General features: G+C 45.3%; 1 protein-coding gene across 9 annotated transcripts in view; it reads right to left on the minus strand.

The window, feature by feature from the left end:
* Positions 1-805: 805 nt before the first annotated feature.
* LOC119972445 (RNA-binding Raly-like protein) overlaps positions 806-20,564 on the minus strand; it is a 1,269,223-nt gene continuing 1,249,464 nt past the window's right edge. For all 9 annotated transcript variants that reach the window (XM_038809148.1, XM_038809145.1, XM_038809147.1 and 6 more), the window contains one exon: positions 806-1,774. In XM_038809148.1, the coding sequence (XP_038665076.1) occupies positions 1,700-1,774 (75 nt within the window). In that variant the 3' untranslated portion in view covers positions 806-1,699. The remainder of the gene's footprint in view (positions 1,775-20,564) is intronic.

The following is a 20,564-nucleotide window of genomic DNA, read 5'->3' on the forward strand; positions in this document are numbered from 1 at the left end:
GCCAGCGATTTAGCCCAGTGTGCTAAACCAGCCCCTGCCAAAACGTGGTGTTATGAACCTCTGAAGATAGCAGGCAACACAAATACTGTTGTAAGTGAGAGCGGGAAGACTCTAGGTTGGATTTTCATGGGATCAAGGGGCTCAGAGCCCAGAAATACATTAAATTGTTGAAACACCTAAGCCATAGGTAAGAATTGCGTGATTGATTGCTCTGCCTCCATGATCTCTTCCGTCAATTGCATAATGTTTATTTAGGCAAGGGGTTTCAAGTGCTTACAGTTTCATGTACTGATAATTTAATGGGTGTGGCTGATCATTGTAATCAGGATGAAGTCCCACAGCACCAGGGCATGCCTTTCAAACAGGCTGCTTCGGCAAATGGCAACATCTGAACATTTCTCTCGTTGGCTGGACTGACTGCAGCTGCACCGCGTCCCTGGAATGAAAATTCTGTCTTTCCTGGCCCTTGCTCAAACAAAAATGAATGTTAGCATAAATCACTTTAAGTCCTTTCTGTATTATATTCTTTCCTCAATACTCAACCTCTGAAAACATGTGCTTATTGATGCTCTAAACAGATGTGGAAACATTTAGGAGGTGGCTTTAGAGGTAGGGGAAGAAAATGGATGTGACTACCATCACAGTGTTGGCCAAAGAATGAAAAAGACCTCCTGTAATCACTCACTATTATAAATAACACTGGATATGTTAGTTCTTTACTTCTTTTAACCATTCTGTTTTGCTCTATGCCAGGTATCCAATGGGATTCAGAATTGCTGAGGAATTAATGACAGGAAACATGGTGGATGATGTTTTCCTTTTATTACCCTGTAATTTTTATACATGTTTACCATCCATCATTATCTCGGAGGACAATTGTAAAAAGGAGCCGGTGAAATGGTTCCCTGCCATAATTCCTGTGTACGCCTATCCCCAGGTCTGCCCCAAAAAAGGTGTAAATGCCAAAGAAAATCTGGGTCAATATCACATGAGATCTTGGGGGAAATTTAAACCCATCTGGAATTGGGTGCAACTCTAGTTTTAAACCTGACCCAATTTTACTTAAAGGGTTTTCCACTGGGCAGTTTAGGTTAAAATGAATGCAATAGTTAAATTATATCATTTTCAGAATATGGCCCCTGGATTTACCTGCTACTCCTTGTTAATGCAAACACATACTTTTTAATTCACTAGCTCATTTAATATAACTCACATTTCCCAGACAGCAAACTAAATGATAATTAGGTGTTGTTTGTACATGATCAGTTAGATCACACAGTTACTCTAACACACTTAAAGCCAAGATCACATTACAACTTCAAACATCACTCAAACCTGAAAACAAGGTTTGACAATTAATACATGCTGATATCAAAATAACTTTATCCCAATACTATATGAGTATAATTTCTGTTAAGATTCCTTTACAGAGCCATGTGAATTTATCATGGGCGATATGTAAAAGAGATACATGTGTTTTTGTCACATTTAAAATACTGAGAATATATGTTTTTAAAAAATTCCTCCACAGTTATGGCTATGGAAATCCAACAAGCATACAAACTGGACAGAATTTTAACCTGATGAAAGTTTCTTCCTCGCAGGCCACAAATGTAATCTCCAACAAAAATGAAGTTAACTCCCAGGCAGGATTGACTATCAGTCTTAATATATGTTACATCTTTTCTTCTGTTGTTGTTCAAGGTGATACCTTATTCCAGACATCAGCCAGTCCATCGACATCAACTACTGTGCATCCTTCAGTTTGTCGCAACTGCAAAGTAACAATGAGATCAATGAGGACTTGTTTCAATCAGGACATCACACGATTTACCAAAAGCACAAAAATGCACAGATTTCAATGAAAACCTTTACAAAATATCTGACAGCACTGCCTTCAAGAACAAATGCTTGGTCCAAATGGAAAGGTGCAGTCAAACACGGCAAACTAAATAAACCAGTGGAAGCCACAATCATTCGATATAAATATTTAACTTGGAATATTTGTTTCCACATCTGACAAAATTGCTACAGCTAATTGCACATAGACCTGCTTCCCTTGAAGGAGGGAAGCTGTTCTTGTAGCATTTTACCTTCTGCTTAATTATAGTTCAATCCCTTCTCCTGACAACTATCTATTTCCAATACTCAGAAGCTTAGCAATTGATAAAAACCAAGCTTAAAATCCCTTTGTGTAGTTTTCAAGCTTTACTTCATCGTTTGAAATCGAATAACATCTTAATTTTCATAGTTGGACATTTGTTGGCTGAAATTGCACAGCACCTATCTAAATCGCTGGTACGGATTTGGATGAGGATCTGTGTACACTGTTTAGGCCCCTTTTTACCCTATCAGAAATTTTGTGGGTTTTAGGAGTAGGGGCATAATTCACCAGCTCACAAATGGTCCTGCTGCGCACTTTTCATCTTTCTTTTAAAAATTTTATTTGTTATTTTTTTTAAATTAAGGGGCAATTTAGCGTGGCAATCCACCTACCCTGCACATCTTTGGATTGTGGGGGTGAGTCCCAAGCAGCCACTGGGACAATGTGGAAGCTCCATACGGACAGTGACCAGGGGCTGGGAACAAACCCAGATCCTCACTGCTGTGAGGCAGCAGTGCTAACAACTGGGCCTCCTTGCCGTGCTTCTGCTGCGCATCTATCATACTTGGACGCTAATCCACACTTGGTGGAAGTGATAGCTGGACATCCCTGATATCCAGCGGTGCTTGGGTTTGGGGGAATTCAAAGTTCAGATCATAGAATTTACAGATCATAGAATTTACAGTGCAGAAGGAGGCCATTCAGCCCATCGAGTCTGCACCGACCCTTGAAAAGAGCACCCCACTAAAGCCCACGCCTCCACCCTATTCCTGTAACTCAGTAACCCCATCTAACCTTTTTAGACACTAAGGGCAATTTGTCATGGCCAATCCACCTAACCTGCATGTCTTTGGACTGTGGGAGGAAACCGCAGCACCCGGAGGAAACCCACGCACACACGGGGAGAACGTGCAGACGCCACACAGACAGTGACCCAAGCCGGGAATTGAACCTGGGACCCTGGAGCTGTGAAGCAACTATGCTAACCACTATGTTACCGTGCTGCCCATAAGTAAACGTTTAAAGTAAATGTCCTTCAGAGCAATTAATTGCAGAGCAAAGTGACAGAGTGCAATCCCTCCCACACGTCAGCCTGCCACTCCAGTTACATGAAGAAAAGTGCCAGAAGCTTAATGCAAATATCTATAGTCGGAATTCTCCACTTGGCGCGATTCAGCAGACATAAATCAAAGCACGTTTCAAGTGCTGTTGGCGGGGTGTTTCTCAGTTCACCCCTCTATCCCAGTATTGTCTCGTAGGCACGCCCGTTGACTCCCGAGGGTTGGGTGAAAGCAGTGTCTGCGTATTTAAATGAGCCTAAAGGCTAAGTTAAACATGCTGGGACGGAGCCCGATTTGGTGCTTTCACTGGGTGCAATGCAGTAACTGAATCGCACCCCCTGTTCTCCCTCCCGAGCTGAATTGCTCCTTAGCCATGCAAATTTTGCATGGCAGGGGTTGCGAGTGATTCCCTAGAGAATCTAGCCATTGGGCCATCATTGTGAGAGACCCCCAATTAGAGAGTCCACTCTGGAGAACCCCCAGTTAGCAAACTGCAAATTGTTGGAGTGAATTTTTCTACCTTTCCTGCCAGCGGGATCTTTCAATCCTGCCTAGGTGACATCTGCACCATGGCAGGTTTCCTACGGCGGGATGAGTGTGCCACACAAAATGATGCAGACATCAGTGGGACCGCGAGATCCCGCCAGCTGCCAATGGTAAAGCGCTCCACCACTGGAAAACAAGCCGCGGGAGACGGGGTGGAAAATCCCGCTTGTTGTGATAGTTTCCTTTGGTACAGACCATCTTCTACATCATAACGAGACAGAGTGACTGCGAGTTACACACATTAAGATGTAGTTGAATGTGCCACTGTATTCACCTTTCCTGCTCTAATTTGGCCATTGAGCCACTGCTGCTCACCTTTTCTGCTACCTCCAGTCAGACCACTATCAAGCTTCTTCCTCTTTTGAGTACGGAACGATATCTTCCTTAGGCCATATTGTCCTTGCATCACATCCAAGGACGCACTTCATTCTATCACTTCCTCTGCTCCCAAGTCCACAATCCATAAGATTTCATGTCTGTAATGTCCCTTTAAATACTGGAGTTGAAATAAATTCATGTGGGTTGTCATCACGCCTGCTCAACTTAATTTGTTGATAAATTGTAAATAATATGTTACACAGGAAGCATAGGGAGAAGAGTAGGCCATTTAGCCTCTTCAGCCTAATCTGCCAGTCAGTGAGATCTCCGGACCCCTAGCCATGTGTGTTTCTCGGCAGGGCGCCGTTCGCTGGGGTTGGAATTCTCCACTTCCTCTGTTTGTCAATGGGATATCCCATTGAAGCCACCCCATGCAGCCAGAAAAATGTGGGCGGGGCGCACTGCCAACTGGAACAGAGAATCTCAATGGCTGGAGAATTCCGGCTCATGTTTGATCTATGACCTCTCTCCATATACCGCCCTTTGCAATATCCCTGAATACCTTTAACGAACAAAACAAATCTCTCAATCTCAATCTTGCATCAATTACAATTTGTGGAAGAGAATTCCAGACTTATACCAACCTTTATGTGTGGAACTGTTCCCTAATTCCACTCTTGTTAAAAATACAACCTAAAGCATCTTGACAACAAGGACTCCCACGTCAGACCGCCTTCAACACCATAATCCCAGCCTAGCTCATTTCAAAGCTCCAAAACCTAGGACATCACTCCTCCCTCTGCAACTGCTTGCTCGACTTTCTGATGCACAGACCACAATCAGTAAGGATTAACAACGACAACACCTCCTCCACGATAGTCCTCAATACGGAGCTGCATACTTAGCCCCTCCTATACTCCCTCGCCACACAAGACTTTGTGGCAAAATTTAGCTCCAACTCCATCTACAAGTTTGCTGATGACACGTCCGTTGTGGGTCGGATCTTGAATAACGATGAGACAGAGTATAGGGGGGAGATAGAGAACCTCGTGGAGTGGTGTAACAACAACAATCTCTCTCTTAATGTCAGCAAACTAAAGAGTGGTTATTAACTTCAGGAAGCAAAGTACTGTACACACCCCTGTCAGCCGAGGTGGAGATGGTTGACAGCTTCAAATTCCTAGGTGTGCATATGACCAACAATCTGTCCTGGTCCACCCATGTTGACGCAACGACCAAGAAAGCACAACAGTGCCAACTTTCTCAGAAAACTACAGAAATTCGGCATGTCCACATTACCAACTTTTACAGATGCATCATAGAAAACATTCTATATGGCTGCATCACATTCTGGTATGGCAACTGTTCGTCCCAAGACCGTATGAAACTACAGAGAGTCGTGAACACAGTACAGTCCATCAAGTAAACTCGCCTCCCATCCATTGAGTCTGTCTACACCTCCTGCTGTCTTGGAAAAGCGGGCAGCATAATCAAAGACCCCTCCCACCCGGCTTATTCACTCTTCCAACTTCATCCATTGGGTAGGAGATACAAAAATCTGAGAACACGCATTAACAGAACACGCAAAAACAGCTTCTTCCCCGCTGTTACCAGTCTCCTGAATGACCCTCTTATGGACTGACCTGATGTCTTCGCACATCTTCACTACTGAGTACTACGGCACTCCTGTATGCTTCACCCTATGCCTGTGCCTATGCACTTACATTGTATTGCAAGGGGCTGGTTTAACTCAGTGGGCTAGGCAGCTGGTTTGTGATGCAGAACAAGGCCAGCAGCGCGGGTTCAATTCCCATACCAGCTGAGAATTCTGAATTCTCCCTCCATGTACCCGAACGGGTGCTGGAATGTGGCGACTAGGGGCTTTTCACGGTAACTTCATTGCAATGTTAATGTAAGTCGACATGTGACAATAAAAAGATTTTTTTTTTGTTATTTATGTATGCCCTATGTTTTTTTTTCATGTATGGAGTGATCTGTCGGGGCTGTACGCAGAACAATACTTTTCACTGTACTTCGGTACACGTGACAATAAACAATTCCAAATCCAAATGTTACAGCCAATTTAGCCAGTGAAGATTTATATGGATTCTACTCAGGAATAACATCAGTTGCAGGTACCATTATGGTCTTACATCAATACCATGATTACAACAGAACAGAGGACATAGTGGACAGCACGGTTGATTTTCCAACACTTATTGCAGGTTAGCATTGCCTTACTCCATTATATTCCAGTTCCAATTACTTTGATTAAGTAATTCTGTATTTTTCATTAAATTTTTTTGAAGTTCAATAATTAGGAAAATGATCGTGTCAGTAATAACACCACTCACAAGGTGATTTAGAAAAGCTATAAACGCAGTCAGATGCTAAATAATAGCATTAATGTATTATAGCTACAAAGATTGTTATGAATGCATCATTCACCCAATTTATACATTTTAATGGGCCAAAACCTGCTGGAGTGGTGCATTTTGCAGCAAGTGCTATGATTTGGATTTTTTCCTTCATCCTCCAGGTCATTTTTTTTTTGCTTGATAAATTGCTAGGATTGATAAAAGCAAGGTGAGGCAAGGGGTCATCTGGGATCTTTTCAATTTCATTGGGCCCAGCATTCAAAGATAGGGAAAGAACAGGGAAAATTATGCAGAATAGGATGAATTAGAGCAAATTATATATAGAAAGAGAAACAAGGAGGGAACGAAAGGTAGGACTAAGAATCAAGGAAAAAGAGAGGGAAAAATTTTAACTTTGCTTTTGAAATTAAGTTTTTGGAGATACTTAATAACCTGTAGGAATGAGGTGCCAAGGTTCCTTTATTCCATTTCTAGACAGCCAAGGTTAAGTTCCATGTCAGAGGCTGAGCCACAAATCACGTCATTAAGATGGTTCTTTTGTCAAGAAAGTGCAGCTCTAAATATCAGCAGTGTCATTTGTATTTACGGCACAAATCAAACAATTTTTTGGACAGAGAGTTCCTATTGTTGTCGTGCTAACAGCTGAGCGGGCAAAACTGGCCAATAATTTGTAGTGGTCTACATCTCATGGGTTATCTCTTGTATCTCTTCTCACCACAAATTGCTATTTTTAAATGTTATTCATATTGGCAGACACCATAAACACACCATTACTTTGCCAGCAACTTTTGGTGATATAACTGTGGGAAAATATGAACAGCAGCATAGTCAGGGGGAAAAAGAGCGGGTAGGATAAAAGATGTGGTGACAGAACAGGCCCCAGACCAGGAGAGGCGGGAGTTGTGAGAGAGCAAAACAGGATTAAAGGTGTGGTCACAGAATCCGTTTAGGAAACAATAACAGTTTGTTTAAAGTTGATTAAGTTTGAGAGTCATGATGCTCACTAAATGAATCGTGCATCAAGATTCCATGGGTTTAGAACAAACAAAAATAAGCTTTACTATACAAGCTCAGAAATATAAAAATAATTTACACTATCTGTCTTCTATTCTAACATTCGGGGTAACTATGATCAACACGTGAATTCACAGTAGAACTGTGGTTGGTTATACCTCACTACAAAATAAATGACAGGTGTGACCAAAACAAGTTCCCTGGATTTCTCCACAACCTCCCTAGACATTTGTCACATTGTGAGCCATGCCATTTCTTGGTCCAAATCTCATAACAGTGAGATAATTATGTGAATCAGTGCGCAACACTGATTTAATGCTAATATCACCATTTCTGAAGGCCAAGCTCCAGCCAACACCTTGACTCAATCTTGCACGGCTGAACACAATGTTAAACAGAATAAATAATCAGCTACCAAATCTATTTGAAGGGAATATTTAACAGCACAGTAATAAAAGCTACCAGAAGATTCACATATCCAGAGAGTCTAGCTTCAGACTGCACCATCTTAGTTTGAGCAATATCAGGCTGGCTGGGTGACAGGCAACAGGAAGGGCCCTGGTAGACCTCTGGTGACGGTGATGTGCTGAGCAGTCACACGTCAGGTAGCTCTCGTCCCATGAACCCAAAATATTGTCACTTTTCAACGAAAACTCACCAAAAAAGACGCAGCAACTAATTTCCCAAAGCTTGGTAAGTCAGAGGAAGGAAGAAAGAGAGGGGGAATATAAGAAAAATGCCCAGAAAAAGCCAAACTAGGGGCCGAGCAGAGACCAGGAAAGGAAGGGGCCATGAACAACCACACTCGGACGAGCCAGTTGCGGTGAAGGCCACGGTGGCCTGGCCCAAATACTGCTCGCCCTGAACAGAGACTGGAAGCCCAAGAGGCTACCATCAAGGACATGGAAAAGGCCGCAACCGGCCAGAGTGATCAGATCGTGGCGCTGGAGAAAGATGTGGTGAGGTTGGTCGTGTCGCAGGGCAGTCTGAAGGGTAAGTAGAGGATCAGGAGAACCGCTTAAAAAGGCCGACCAGAGGGGATCGAAGGCAGGGACCCCACGGTCTATGTGACCGAGATGCTGGGCAACCTGGTGGGAAGAGAAACTTTCCCCAACCCCCTGACAGGAGAAGTATCGCCAGGCCAGGAGTGGGAGACGGGGGGGGGGGGGGGAACAACGGGGGACGGGGGAGCAAAGGCGGATAGGAGCTGGGGAAGGGGGACAAAGGGGGGGGGAGCACAGGAAAGGGGGAGCTGGGGAGTGGGGGGGGGTCAGAGGGAGGGGGTAAAAATAGGACCAGAGCGAGAGCGACATTATGGCTACAAGCGGCCGCAACCAGGGGCCTGGAGCAAAGAAGCACTGCAAGTAACCACCCAGTACGGTCTCTGGGTGAAGGGAGACCCTGGAATACAGGGGCCCACCCATGTGGTGAATGAACAGTTGGCAGCCATGTTGGGTGCCCCCTGGACAAAGGGAGACCCTGGAGTACAGGGGCCCGACCACATGGGGAGAGCAGTGACAGCGGTCTTCTTGGATGGCCCCCTAACAAAGGGAAACCCTGGAGTGCAGGGGCGCGTCCACCAGATAAGTGTGGTTAATCCTGCAGGAGCAGGGGAAAAAACCTCCCCACCAGGATAGTCAGCTGGAATGTCAGGGGATTCAACGACCCAGTGAAAAAATCCAGAGTCTTCACCCACCGAAGTAACATGTAAGCCGACATAATCTTCCTCCAGGAGACACAGCTGAGAGAGCAGGACCGACTGTGAGTAAGAAAGGGCTGGGTGGGACAGACCTACCATTCCTATTACGGGACAAGGGCCATACTAGTTAACGTGTACGCTCCCAACTGGGACGACATGAAATTCATTAAAAAGACCATGGCCAGAAATCCCCGACATTGCAACACACCAATTGATCATGATGGCGGGACTTAAACTATGTACAGGACTCAAAGGCAGACAGGTCAAACCCCAAATCAGGGAAGACCTCAAATGTGGCGAAGGAACTCAGTCGGTTTATGGTGCAGATGGGGGCGGTGGACCCCTGGAGGTTCACCCACCCAGGGGAGAAAGAGTTCTCCTTCTTCTCCCCAGTGCACAACGTATATACCAGGATTGACTTCTTTGTGGTGGGGAAAACGGTACTTTCAGGGATGGCCAAAGAGAAATACTCCGCAATTGTAATCTCCGACCACGCTCCACATAATATGGATGTGAGGTTGGAGACGGGCAGGGCCCAGCGCCCCACATGGAGGCCTTACCAGCTGATACGGCTTTCAGCGAGAGTATATTTCTTTAGTGGAAACATATGGTGGGGTTTTGGGGTAATTTGGAAAGGCTGGGGGTGGAGGGAGGTGAGGGGTGTCATAAGTACTGAGGGGTGGGGACATGGGAGTGGGGACGGCCTTGTGAGGGGGCCCAAATTATAAAGACATACATAGAGAAAGCCTCCCCCCCAGGACATGTATAACGTAATTGTCTCTTCATCGCTTCAATATATATACACTTCCCAGTTTTTATTTTCCCACACCTTGGTTTTTTAGTTATATAGTGTTTTTGTTATCTCACTTTGGTTTCTCTATGTGTACACCTGTAAATATACCATGTATAAAAAATGCAATAAAAAACATTCTTTTAAAAAAAAAGGAAGGGCCCTGGTAGAGAATCAAGGTAGGAGTAGGAATGCTGTTGTCCCAATAGAAAGTAATGGGATTGTGCTGTGTCAAGTCATTGCTACCCTCCCAGGATGGCACATCAACCCTTGTCATCTGAGAGAGGACAGATCGTTGTGATGCCCTGGAAACGGCACCTCCACGAACTATCCTGAACCAGTACAGCGACAGTCTGGGTATTCACTGTGGCATTGTGATAGAAGCTATTTGCACTTTGAGGGCAGCACGGCAGCATGGTGGCTAACATAAAAGCTTCACAGCTCCAGGGTCCCAGGTTCGATTGCCGGCTGGGTCACTGTCTGTGTGGAGTCTGCACGTCATCCCCCTGTGTGCGTGGGTTTCCTCCGGGTGCTCCGGTTTCCTCCCACAGTCCAAAGATGTGCGGGTTAGGTGGATTGGCCATGCTAAATTGCCCGTAGTTTCCTAAAAAGTAAGGGGGGGGGGGTTGTTGGGTTTAGGGTGGATACGTGGGTTTGAGTAGGGTGATCATTGCTCGGCACAACATCGAGGGCTGAAGGGCCTGTTCTGTGCTGTACTGTTCTCTCTCTGTTCTCACTGCAATAGAAGCTATGATACTGGCAATCGGATATAAGTGTGCCAATGAAGGTGGATCACCTGTTCCACATTGGGAAGGATGGACTTAAATCTCTGCAGAAAGCCCTGTGCCAAGTGGGTGTGAGGCTTGATAAAAGGGTGAGCTTTATAAATGAATTATACTAATTTATAGACATTGTTGGCAGTGGGTGATGAGGTTAGGGACGCTGTTGATTGGATAGACCATTTGAAGATAAATTCACTCACCTTGACAACCTGTGTTCCTGCCAGATCATAAAACCTCTTCCTGCACTGACCCATATTCTTGGAGCTACATTCCAGGCATTGAAATTCACAGCTGTTTCTTCCCACTGCCTCCTGAGCACATGGCTGGAGGGCCTTTAGCACCTCCCCAACTCAACCTCTCCCCACCCCATGGATACAGAATATCTCTCCTTCTCTCCACGTCTTGCATCAAACCCTGCAGTGCATTATTAGAAAACCCCTTGGCGCTTGCTCGCACATTCAACCATTGCACAAAGCATCACAACACAGATGCGCATTCCAAATAGCTCCAACCACTTCTTCTGGCCGCAATGTGCCTCTCCTTTAACAGGCATAGGTTGCCTTTAAGCAGTGCCAGCCTCTCATGATATTGTTGAGTGCAACCAATGAGCAGTACTCAGTAATACTCACAGAGCAGTCATTCGAAATTCAGAATTTAACATGTTGAATGCATCTCAATAAACAGGCACGGATTAATCGCGTATCTCATGATTGCTTTCCGAGGTTCTCCAATTTAATCCCCATTCTGTGAGGGCAAAATAGCAGAATTCTTATTTTTTGCTAACATCTTAGGAGGCTACTTGTCTCTTTGCAGTCGTAAAAACTACAAGCACGGTAACATTAAATATAAATGGCGATGATGGAACTGTGCCCAGGGATATCAATTCAAAGGAGTGAAATGAAGAATTGTGTCAATGAATGGCAGATGAATTTAGTGACTAATGGTGCATTGAAATGCATAGCATATGTGTAGTTCAGAGTAGGAATACTTAAATCACAAGTCAGGTACTTAAACCCAGTGTGCAATCTTCACGTGTATTGGAAATCTTTAAGGCCATTATTGCTGTTATTGTGGATCTCATAAAGCATGTAATACCAGTTAATTGCATTTTCGATCACAACTTTCACAGACAAATTTCACATAATCATTTTTCTGACAATTATTCATGGCACAGCATTTTATATTATAGCTTGACAAAAGTAAAACACGGCCGATTTTTGCCTTTGTTGACAAAAAGGAATGGTAGCACAGGAAAGTTGAAGCGCAGGACTTTCTGCCTGTCCCATTCCAGCTGATGTCTTGATCTCTGGGGCGTGATTTAATGGAAAAGTTTGTAAGCATCATTTGCTGGGAGTCCGGCGAGATCCCAGCCACTATCTAATGCGACATTTTGGGCACGATCCTATGGCCATACTGGGACAGGAAAGTAGCTCACCGTGGTGCAGAGTGGCCATTGAAAGCCAGGAGATCGTGTTCCCGGGATCCACTCGGCTCGCAATACATCGCGAGATTCAACGCGATCTCGCGAGACGTTATGATGTGAATCCCGCCCACAATGGGCGGAATCACTTTTAGTTAAATCTGCATATTAAAGTGATACAGCTAGTCTCACTGTAATATGCGGTTTGCTAACAAACCTGAGGTGTTGGGATCTATCCCCTTCGCCTTGGACGAGCGTTGTTCAGTAGTGGTCTCCACAAACAGGGATCGGAGATCTCTAGGTGCACGCCCTTTGGGCAGGGTGGTACCCTGGTACTGCTCGTGCCAGCTGTGTAAGCCTGGCACTGCCCAGATGACACTGCCAGCTGGCAGGGGCACTGCCAAGATGCTAAGCTGGCATTTATTATGTGGTGGCGATTGGGCTGGGGTACGCTGCGTGGAGTGGAATCGGGGACACACCCATAGTGTGTTGGGGCTTGGGGGGGTTTGGGGATCGCTTTGGGTGCTCCGGAGATTGGGATGCCATTTTTAAATGTCGTCCAAATCTCTCGCTACACTTAGGAGTTCCAGCGAGCGGAGTTCCTCAGTGCTCAAAACCGGGTTTGTGCAGCCTCAGTTACGGGTACCCCGTTGAGGCCCCTTATCTATCCCGGGTAAGGAGGTTTAAGGCCTACTTATGCAAGCGCAGCTTGGTACCGCCCATTGTGGGTCCGGTCCTGATCCCGATGCCTTGCGGGACTTGAGTAGATCTCACGAGGCGTCGGGCTGTCAGGAAGCCCATGGGAGGCTTCACCCGGGATCTACCGACCACGTTGCACTCCCATTGGCGCACGATGTGTCGGTAGATCGTGACCCTAGTATTTTGGCTTGTGCCGTCAAACAGGTGGCCCGGATGCGGGATCTTTATAAGCCAATAGCAATAGGAATCATACTATTTCAACAGAACAGCATGCTTCGGACATAATGAAAGCAACCATCTGAAAATGCACTCGTTTTTCTTTAGTGGAAACATATGGTGGGGTTTTAGGGTCAGTTGGAAAGGCTGGGGGTGGAGGGAGGTGGGGGTATCATTAGCACTGGGGGGATGGGGCTATGGGAGTGGGGGACGGCCTAGTGATACATAGAAGATAGGAGCAGAAGGAGGCCTTTTGGCCCTTCGAGCCTGCTCCGCCATTCATCACGATCATGGCTGATCATCCAACTCAATAGCCTAATCCTGTTCTCTCCCCATAGCCTTTGATCCCATTCTCCCCAAGTGCTATATCCAGCTGCCTCTTGAATATATCCAATGTTTTAGCATCAACTACTTCCTGTTGTAATGAATTCCACAGGCTCACCACTCTTTGGGTGAAGAAACGTCTCCACATCTCTGTCCGAAATGGTTTACCCTGAATCCTCAGACTGTAATCCCTGGTCCTGGGCACACCCATCATTGGTAACATCTTCCCTGCATCTACCCTGTCTAGTCCTGTTAGAATTTTACAAGTTTCTATGCGATCCCCCCTCATTCTTCTGAACTCTAGTGAGAACAATCTTAACCCTAGTCAATCTCTCCTCAGTCCCGCCATCCCTGGAATCAGTCTGGTAAACCTTCGCTGCACTCCCTCGAGAGCAAGAACATCCTTCCTCAGAAAAGGAGACCAAAACTGCACACAATATTCTAGGTGTGGCCTCACCAAGGCCCTGTATAATTGCAGCAACACGTCCCTGCTTATGTACTTGAAACCACATGCAATGAAGGCCAACATACCATTAGCCTCCTTTACCGCCTGCTGCACCTGCATTCTTACCTTCAGCGACTGGTGCACAAGGGCACCCAGGTCCCACTGCACACTCCCCTCTTCCAATTTACAACCATTCAGGTAGTAATTTGCCTTCCGGTTTTTGCTTCCAAAATGAATAACCTCACACTTATCCAAATTATGCTGCATCTGTCATTGATTTGCCCACTCGCCCAACCTGTCCAGATCATGCTGTAGGATCCCTGTATCCTCGTCACAGTTCACCCTCCCACCCAACTTGGTATCATCTGCAAACTTTGAAATGTTACATTTTGTTCCCTCATCCAAATCATTAATATATATTGTGAATAGCTGGGGTCCCAGCACCGATTCCTGTGGTACCCCACTGGTTACTGCCTGCCAATTTGAAAAGGACCCATTAATTCCTATTCTTTGCTTCCTCTCTGCCAAACAGTTTTCCATCCACCTCAATACATCAATGCTCCAGGAATCTGATATCCTCCCTCTGACACCATCTCTTCAGCCACGTATTCATCCAATATATCCTGTAATTTCTACTCTGAATAGCATGTGGCACTGGTAGTAATCCAGAGATCACTACAATTGAGGTCCAATTTCTTCAGGGAACCATTAAGGAGATACACCACCTTTCCCGCCTGATGTCCAAGCCTCCCGATCTCTCATCTCCTCCCGACAGCCTTAAATATGCATGGGTGGCATGGGCCCTGCATGGGCCTATAACCACAGTTGTGGGATGGGGAATGGGGTGAGAGATGATGTTCAAGTACATTGAACCATAGGGTGAAGGGTTTATCCTCTGAAGACAATCGAACACGTTGGACCTATACCCATTGGAGTTAAGAAGAATGAGAGATAATCCTATGGAAATGTACACGATCCTGAAGTTATTTGGTGTGGCAGATACCAGGGGGATGTTCCATTGTGACCCTGTGCCCTTACATCCAAACAAGAGGGGTCTGGGGCCTCTGCGGCCTCAGGCAGGCCCCAGTGGTGGACAGGGGTTTGCTGAGTGGAAGGGGTGGGGAGGGGCAAAATGTGGACCAAAGTGTGCCTTAATGGGAGAGACCCAGGAGGCCATCAGTGTTTTCCCTAGCGGCAGAGCACCCCCCCCCCCCCCCCCCCACCACCACCTACTGGTTAAAAGTGAAAGTGGAGGTTGGTTAAAAGTGAAAGTGGAGGTTGGTTAAAAGTGAAAGTGGAGGTGGGATCTTAGCAATAATTGTCATCTTGAGTGGCTCAATGTGTTCCAGATGTGGTGTTTGCGACTCTTCCAGCTGCTGGCAAGGTGGCTAAAGATGATAGGCACACCTCCCGCTGCTGACACAGCCATATTACCAGCCTTCTCACCTCCCAACCAGTCTCTCAAGGGCTGATAAAATGCAGCTCTTGTCTCTTGTGGAGGCAGTGAAGATGGAATTCTATTTGGCATATTTCAAGTGAGTTTCTATACAAGGGACCTTAATCCCATGGAATGTTTTGTCGATAATCATTCGTTGTGGGATAATATGCACCCTATGAAAAGCATGAGAGAGAAAAGGATTGGCCTTGCTGGATTGAAATAAATTTTGAAGAGAAAGGACATCTCTAAAAATTAAAAGGAGAGATGAGAATCATTAACTGTCTGATAGCTTTACAAAAAGAAATGTATGCACCAAGAAATTGTTAGGGGTATGAGAGAAAGGGCATCTCGCAATGTAATGCTCTATGCAGAATATGGATCTATGGAATCAAAGCAAAATACCACAGAAGAGTTCAAACGAGTATGGCGGGGGGGTGGGTATAGGCAATAGGCCAGAAGGTGAAAGCATAGAGGGAGAACTAAGGAATAGGGCCAGTATGGCTCTGAGGAAGAGCAGACAGGGAGATGTTGCTGAAAACAGCGGGTCTGGTGGCCTGAAGTGCATATGTTTTAATGCAAGAAGTATTACGGGTAAGGCAGATGAACTTAGAGCTTGGATTAGTACTTGGAACTATGATGTTGTTGCCATGAAAAAGACCTGGTTGAGGGAAGGACAGGATTGGCAGCTAAACGTTCCAGGATTTAGATGTTTCAGGCGGGATAGAGGGGGATGTGAAAGGGGTGGCGGAGTTGCGCTACTGGTCAGGGAGAATATCACCGCTGTACTCCGGGAGGACACCTCAGAGGGCAGTGAGGCTATATGGGTGGAGATCAGGAATAAGAAGGGTGCAGTCACAATGTTGGGGGTTTACTACAAGCCTCCCAACAGCCAGCGGGAGATTGAAGAGCAGATAGGTAGACAGATTTTGGAAAGGAGTAAAAGCAACAGGGTTGTTGTGATGGGAGACTTTAACTTCCCCAATATTGGCTGGGACTCACTTAGTGCTCGGGGCTTAGACGGGGAAGAGTTTGTAAGGAGCATCCAGGAGGGCTTCTTAAAACAATATGTAGATAGTCCAACTGGGGAAGGGGCTGTACTAGACCTGGTATTGGGGAATGAGCCTGGCCAGGTGGTAGAAGTTTCAGTAGGGGAGCATTTCGGGAACAGTGACCACAATTCAGTAAGTTTTAAAGTGCTGGTGGACAAGGATAAGAGTGGTCCTCAGGTGAATGTGCTAAATTGGGGGAAGGCTAATTATAACAATATTAGGCGGGAACTGAAGAACCTAGATTGGGGGTGGATGTTTGAGGGTAAATCAACATCTGACATGTGGGAGGCTTTCAAATGTCAGTTGAAAGGAATTCAGGACTGGCATGTTTCTGTGTGGAAGAAGGATAAATACGGCAAATTTCAGGAACTTTGGATAACGAGAGATATTGTAGGCCTCGTCAAAAAGAAAAAGGAGGCATTTGTCAGGGCGAGAAGGCTGGGAACAGACGATGCCTGTGTGGAATATAAGGGAAGTAGGAAGGAAATTAAGCAAGGAGTCAGGAGAGGTAGAAGGGGTCACGAAAAGTAATTGGCAAATATGGTTAAGGAAAATCCCAAGGCTTTTTACACGTACATAAAAAGCAAGAGGGAAGCCAGGGAAAGGGTTGGCCCACTGAAGGATAGGCAAGGGAATCTATCTATGGAACCAGAGGAAATGGGCGAGGAAAATGAATATTTTGCATCAATATTCACCAAAGAGAAGGAATTGGTGGATCTTGAGCCTGGAGAAGTGTGTGTAGATAGTCTGGGTCACATTGAGATCCAAAAAGACGAAGTGTGGGACGCCTTGAAAAATATGAAGGTAGATAAGTCCCCAGAGCCTGATGGGATCTACCCCAGAATACTGAAGAAGGCTGGAGAGGAAATTGCTGAGGCTTTGACAGAAATCTTTGGATCCTCACTGTCTTCAGGTGATGTCCCGGAGGACTGGAGAATAGCCAATGTTGTTCCTTTGTTTAAGAAGGATAATCCAGGGAACTACAGGCCGGTGAGCCTTACGTCAGTGGTAGGGAAATTACTGGAGAGAATTCTTTGAGACAGGATCTACTCCCATTTGGAAGCAAATGGACGTATTAGCGAGAGGCAGCATGGGTTTGTGAAGGGGAGGTCGTGTCTCACTAACTTGATAGAGTTTTTCAAAGAGGTCAAAAATATGATTAATGCAGGTAGGGCAGTGGATGTTGTCTATATAGACTTCAATAAGGCCTTTGGCAAGGTCCCTCATGGTAGACTGGTACAAAAGGTGAAGTCACACGGGATCAGGGGTGAGCTGGCAAGATGGATACAGAACTGGCTAGGTCATAGAAGGCAGAGAGTAGCAATGGAAGGGTGCTTTTCTGATTGGAGGGCTGTGACTAGTGGTGTTCCGCAGTGATCAGTGCTCGGACCTTTGCTGTTCGTAGTATATATAAATGATTGGACGAAAATGTAACTGGTCTGATTAGTAAATTTGCAGACGACACAAAGGTTGGTGGAATTGCGGATAGCGATGAGGACTGTCAGAGGATACAGCAGGATTTAGATTGTTTGGAGACTTGGGCGCAAAGATGGCAGATGGAGTTTAATCCGTCCAAATGTGAGGTAATGCATTTTGGAAGGTCTAATGCAGGTAGGGAATATACAGTGAATGGTAGAACCCTCAAGAGTATTGAAAGTCAGAGAGATCTAGGTGTACAGGTCCACAGGTCACTAAAAGGGGCAACACAAGTGGAGAAGGTAGTCAAGAAGGCATACGGCATGCTTGCCTTCATTGGCCGGGGCATTGAGTATAAGAATTGGCAAGTCATGTTGCAGCTGTACAGAACCTTAGTTAGGCCACACTTGGAGTATAGTGTTCAATTCTGGTCGCCAGACTACCATAAGGATGTGAAGGCTTTAGCGAAGGTGCAGAAGTGATTTACCAGGATGTTGCCTGGTATGGAGGGCATTAGCTATGAGGAGCGGTTGAATAAACTCGGTTTGTTCTCACTAGAACGACGGAGGTTGAGGGGCGACCTGATAGAGGTCTGCAAAATTATGAGGGGCAGAGACAGTGTGGATAGTCAGAGGCTTTTTCCCAGGGTAGAGGGGTCGATTACTAGGCTTAAGGTGCGAGGGGCAAGGTTTAGAGAAGATATACGAGGCAAGTTTTTTACACAGAGGGTAGTGGGTGCCAGGAACTCGCTGCCGGAGGAGGTGGTGGAAGCAGGGACGATAGTGACATTTAAGGGGCATCTTGACAAATACATGAATAGGATGGGAATAGAGGGATACGGACCCAGGAAGTGGAGAAGATTATAGTTTAGGCGGGCAGCATGGTCGGCACAGGTTTGGAGGGCCGAAGGGCCTGTTCCTGTGCTGTACTTTTCTTTGTTCTTTGGATGCTGGAAATCTGACACAGAAAGAGAAAATGCTGGATAAACTCAGCAGGTCTGGCAGCATCTGTGGAAAGAGAAACAGAGTTAGTGTTTCAAACCCAGATGATCCTTCTTCAGAACTGTAAAGTGATAGAAATGTGATGAATTATATGCTAAGAGAGGGGGATGGAGCACAATGGAAAGTCAATGATATGTCAGAGTTAAGGAGAGATTGATAAAAATGTAATAGACATGAGGCATTTGTGTGGCACGGTAGCACACTGGACCCGGGTTCAATTCCGGCCTTGGATGACAGTCTCTGTGGAATTTGAATGTTCTCCCTGTGTGTGCGTGGGTTTCTTCCTGTGCTCCAGTTTCCTCCCACAGTCCAAAGATATGCAGGCCAGGTGGATTGGTCATGTTAAATTGCCCGTTAGTGTCCAAAAGGCTAGGCGGGGATAGGATGGGGAGGAGTGCCTAGGTGGGATGTTTTTTTGAAGGGTTGGTGCAGACTTGATGGGCTGAATGACCTCCTTCTACACTGTAGGGATTCTATGATTCTGTGAGAGAAAGGGACTGTTAATGGTGCCATGAGGAACGGAAGAGTATTAATAGTGGAAAAAGTAAGGTAGCAGAATGTTTTATTGGGATAGCAGAGGTCAGTTCTCATTGGAAGCAAATCTAAAAAAAACCAAGGACAGTGGCCATGTGGGGAGGGGTGGCATTTGCTGGGACACTTAAATAAAGTCACCCGTCACTCGAAACAACATTGAGAGGATACATGAGTGAACAGCAGTACTGTGCACGTGGTTGTCTAATTATAATCCTCTTCAAACAAAAAAAACCTAGGGTTGCAGACCTGTTTGCCGGACCTCCCCCAATATTTTTGTCTCAAATCTCTTTTATCCGAATAGTCAGCATTGGAATTGAATCTTGCTGTACTGGGTCTGATAGTTAGTTTAAAAACTCGAGCAGCCTCTTTGAGATTTGTTTAGTCAGAGAGCAGTGAGAATGTGGAATTGCCGGAGGTGAATAGCATGGATGCATTTGAGGGTAAACTAGATAAGCAGGAGGGAGAAAGGAGGAGAAGGATATGCTTACCGTGTGAAGCATAAACATCAGCAGGTCGAATTACCTTTTTCTGGGGTGCAAATTCTATGCTCTGCCAGTGTGAGTAAAACTTCCCAGAATTTACTTTCTTGAAAGATGTTTTGAATTAATGTAAATAATAGCAGACAGCCTGTTAAACTGTTTTTCCAATTTCGCAATAGTTGATGGATACTAGTGTTTAGAGAGAGACGTGCTGCAGGAATTACAGAGGACTCATTCATCTCAAAGATGAGGTGACACGCTGCTCTCAGGGAAGTAGATTCAATGCATGAATCCTTTGTGACCTATGTGAGACAGGATTAAGTATTTGAAGCTCATGTAATTTAAATTCTCAAGATGCCAGTGAAAGCTTTTCTTTAATAGCAATGTCCCTAAGAATATGTCTGGTGCCATCATAACCAGAATCCAGCATTGCATTTGCTGGTTTGCTTCAGATCTTTCTAAATTATGCAAATAACTTTCTGCTTTTATTTTCAAACTTTGGAGGGAATTGGGACTCAGCTTTGGCAGACGAAAAATTCCTGAAATCACAATTGACTTTTATTAGCCGCGCCCAATACATCCTGCCATGAAAGATGTGAATTACAAATTACTCAAATTAATCATGTTTTTTCATCTTGAAGAATTGCCACTCCTACTGTCAGGTATTTCAGAACTGGATTACATTCCGACCGCCCCCAAAGCTGATGCCTTTTTAAAATTCACACATTTTAGGAACAAGTGACAACTTTTTTCTACTTTGTTTGCATGCCACAAACAATGAAGGAAAACAATTACTACACCAACAAATTATATACAGCAAATTATTTGAAAAATATATTCATGTTTCCCAG

Source organism: Scyliorhinus canicula, chromosome 10 (assembly GCF_902713615.1).
Source record: "Scyliorhinus canicula chromosome 10, sScyCan1.1, whole genome shotgun sequence".
Lineage (NCBI taxonomy): Eukaryota > Metazoa > Chordata > Chondrichthyes > Carcharhiniformes > Scyliorhinidae > Scyliorhinus > Scyliorhinus canicula.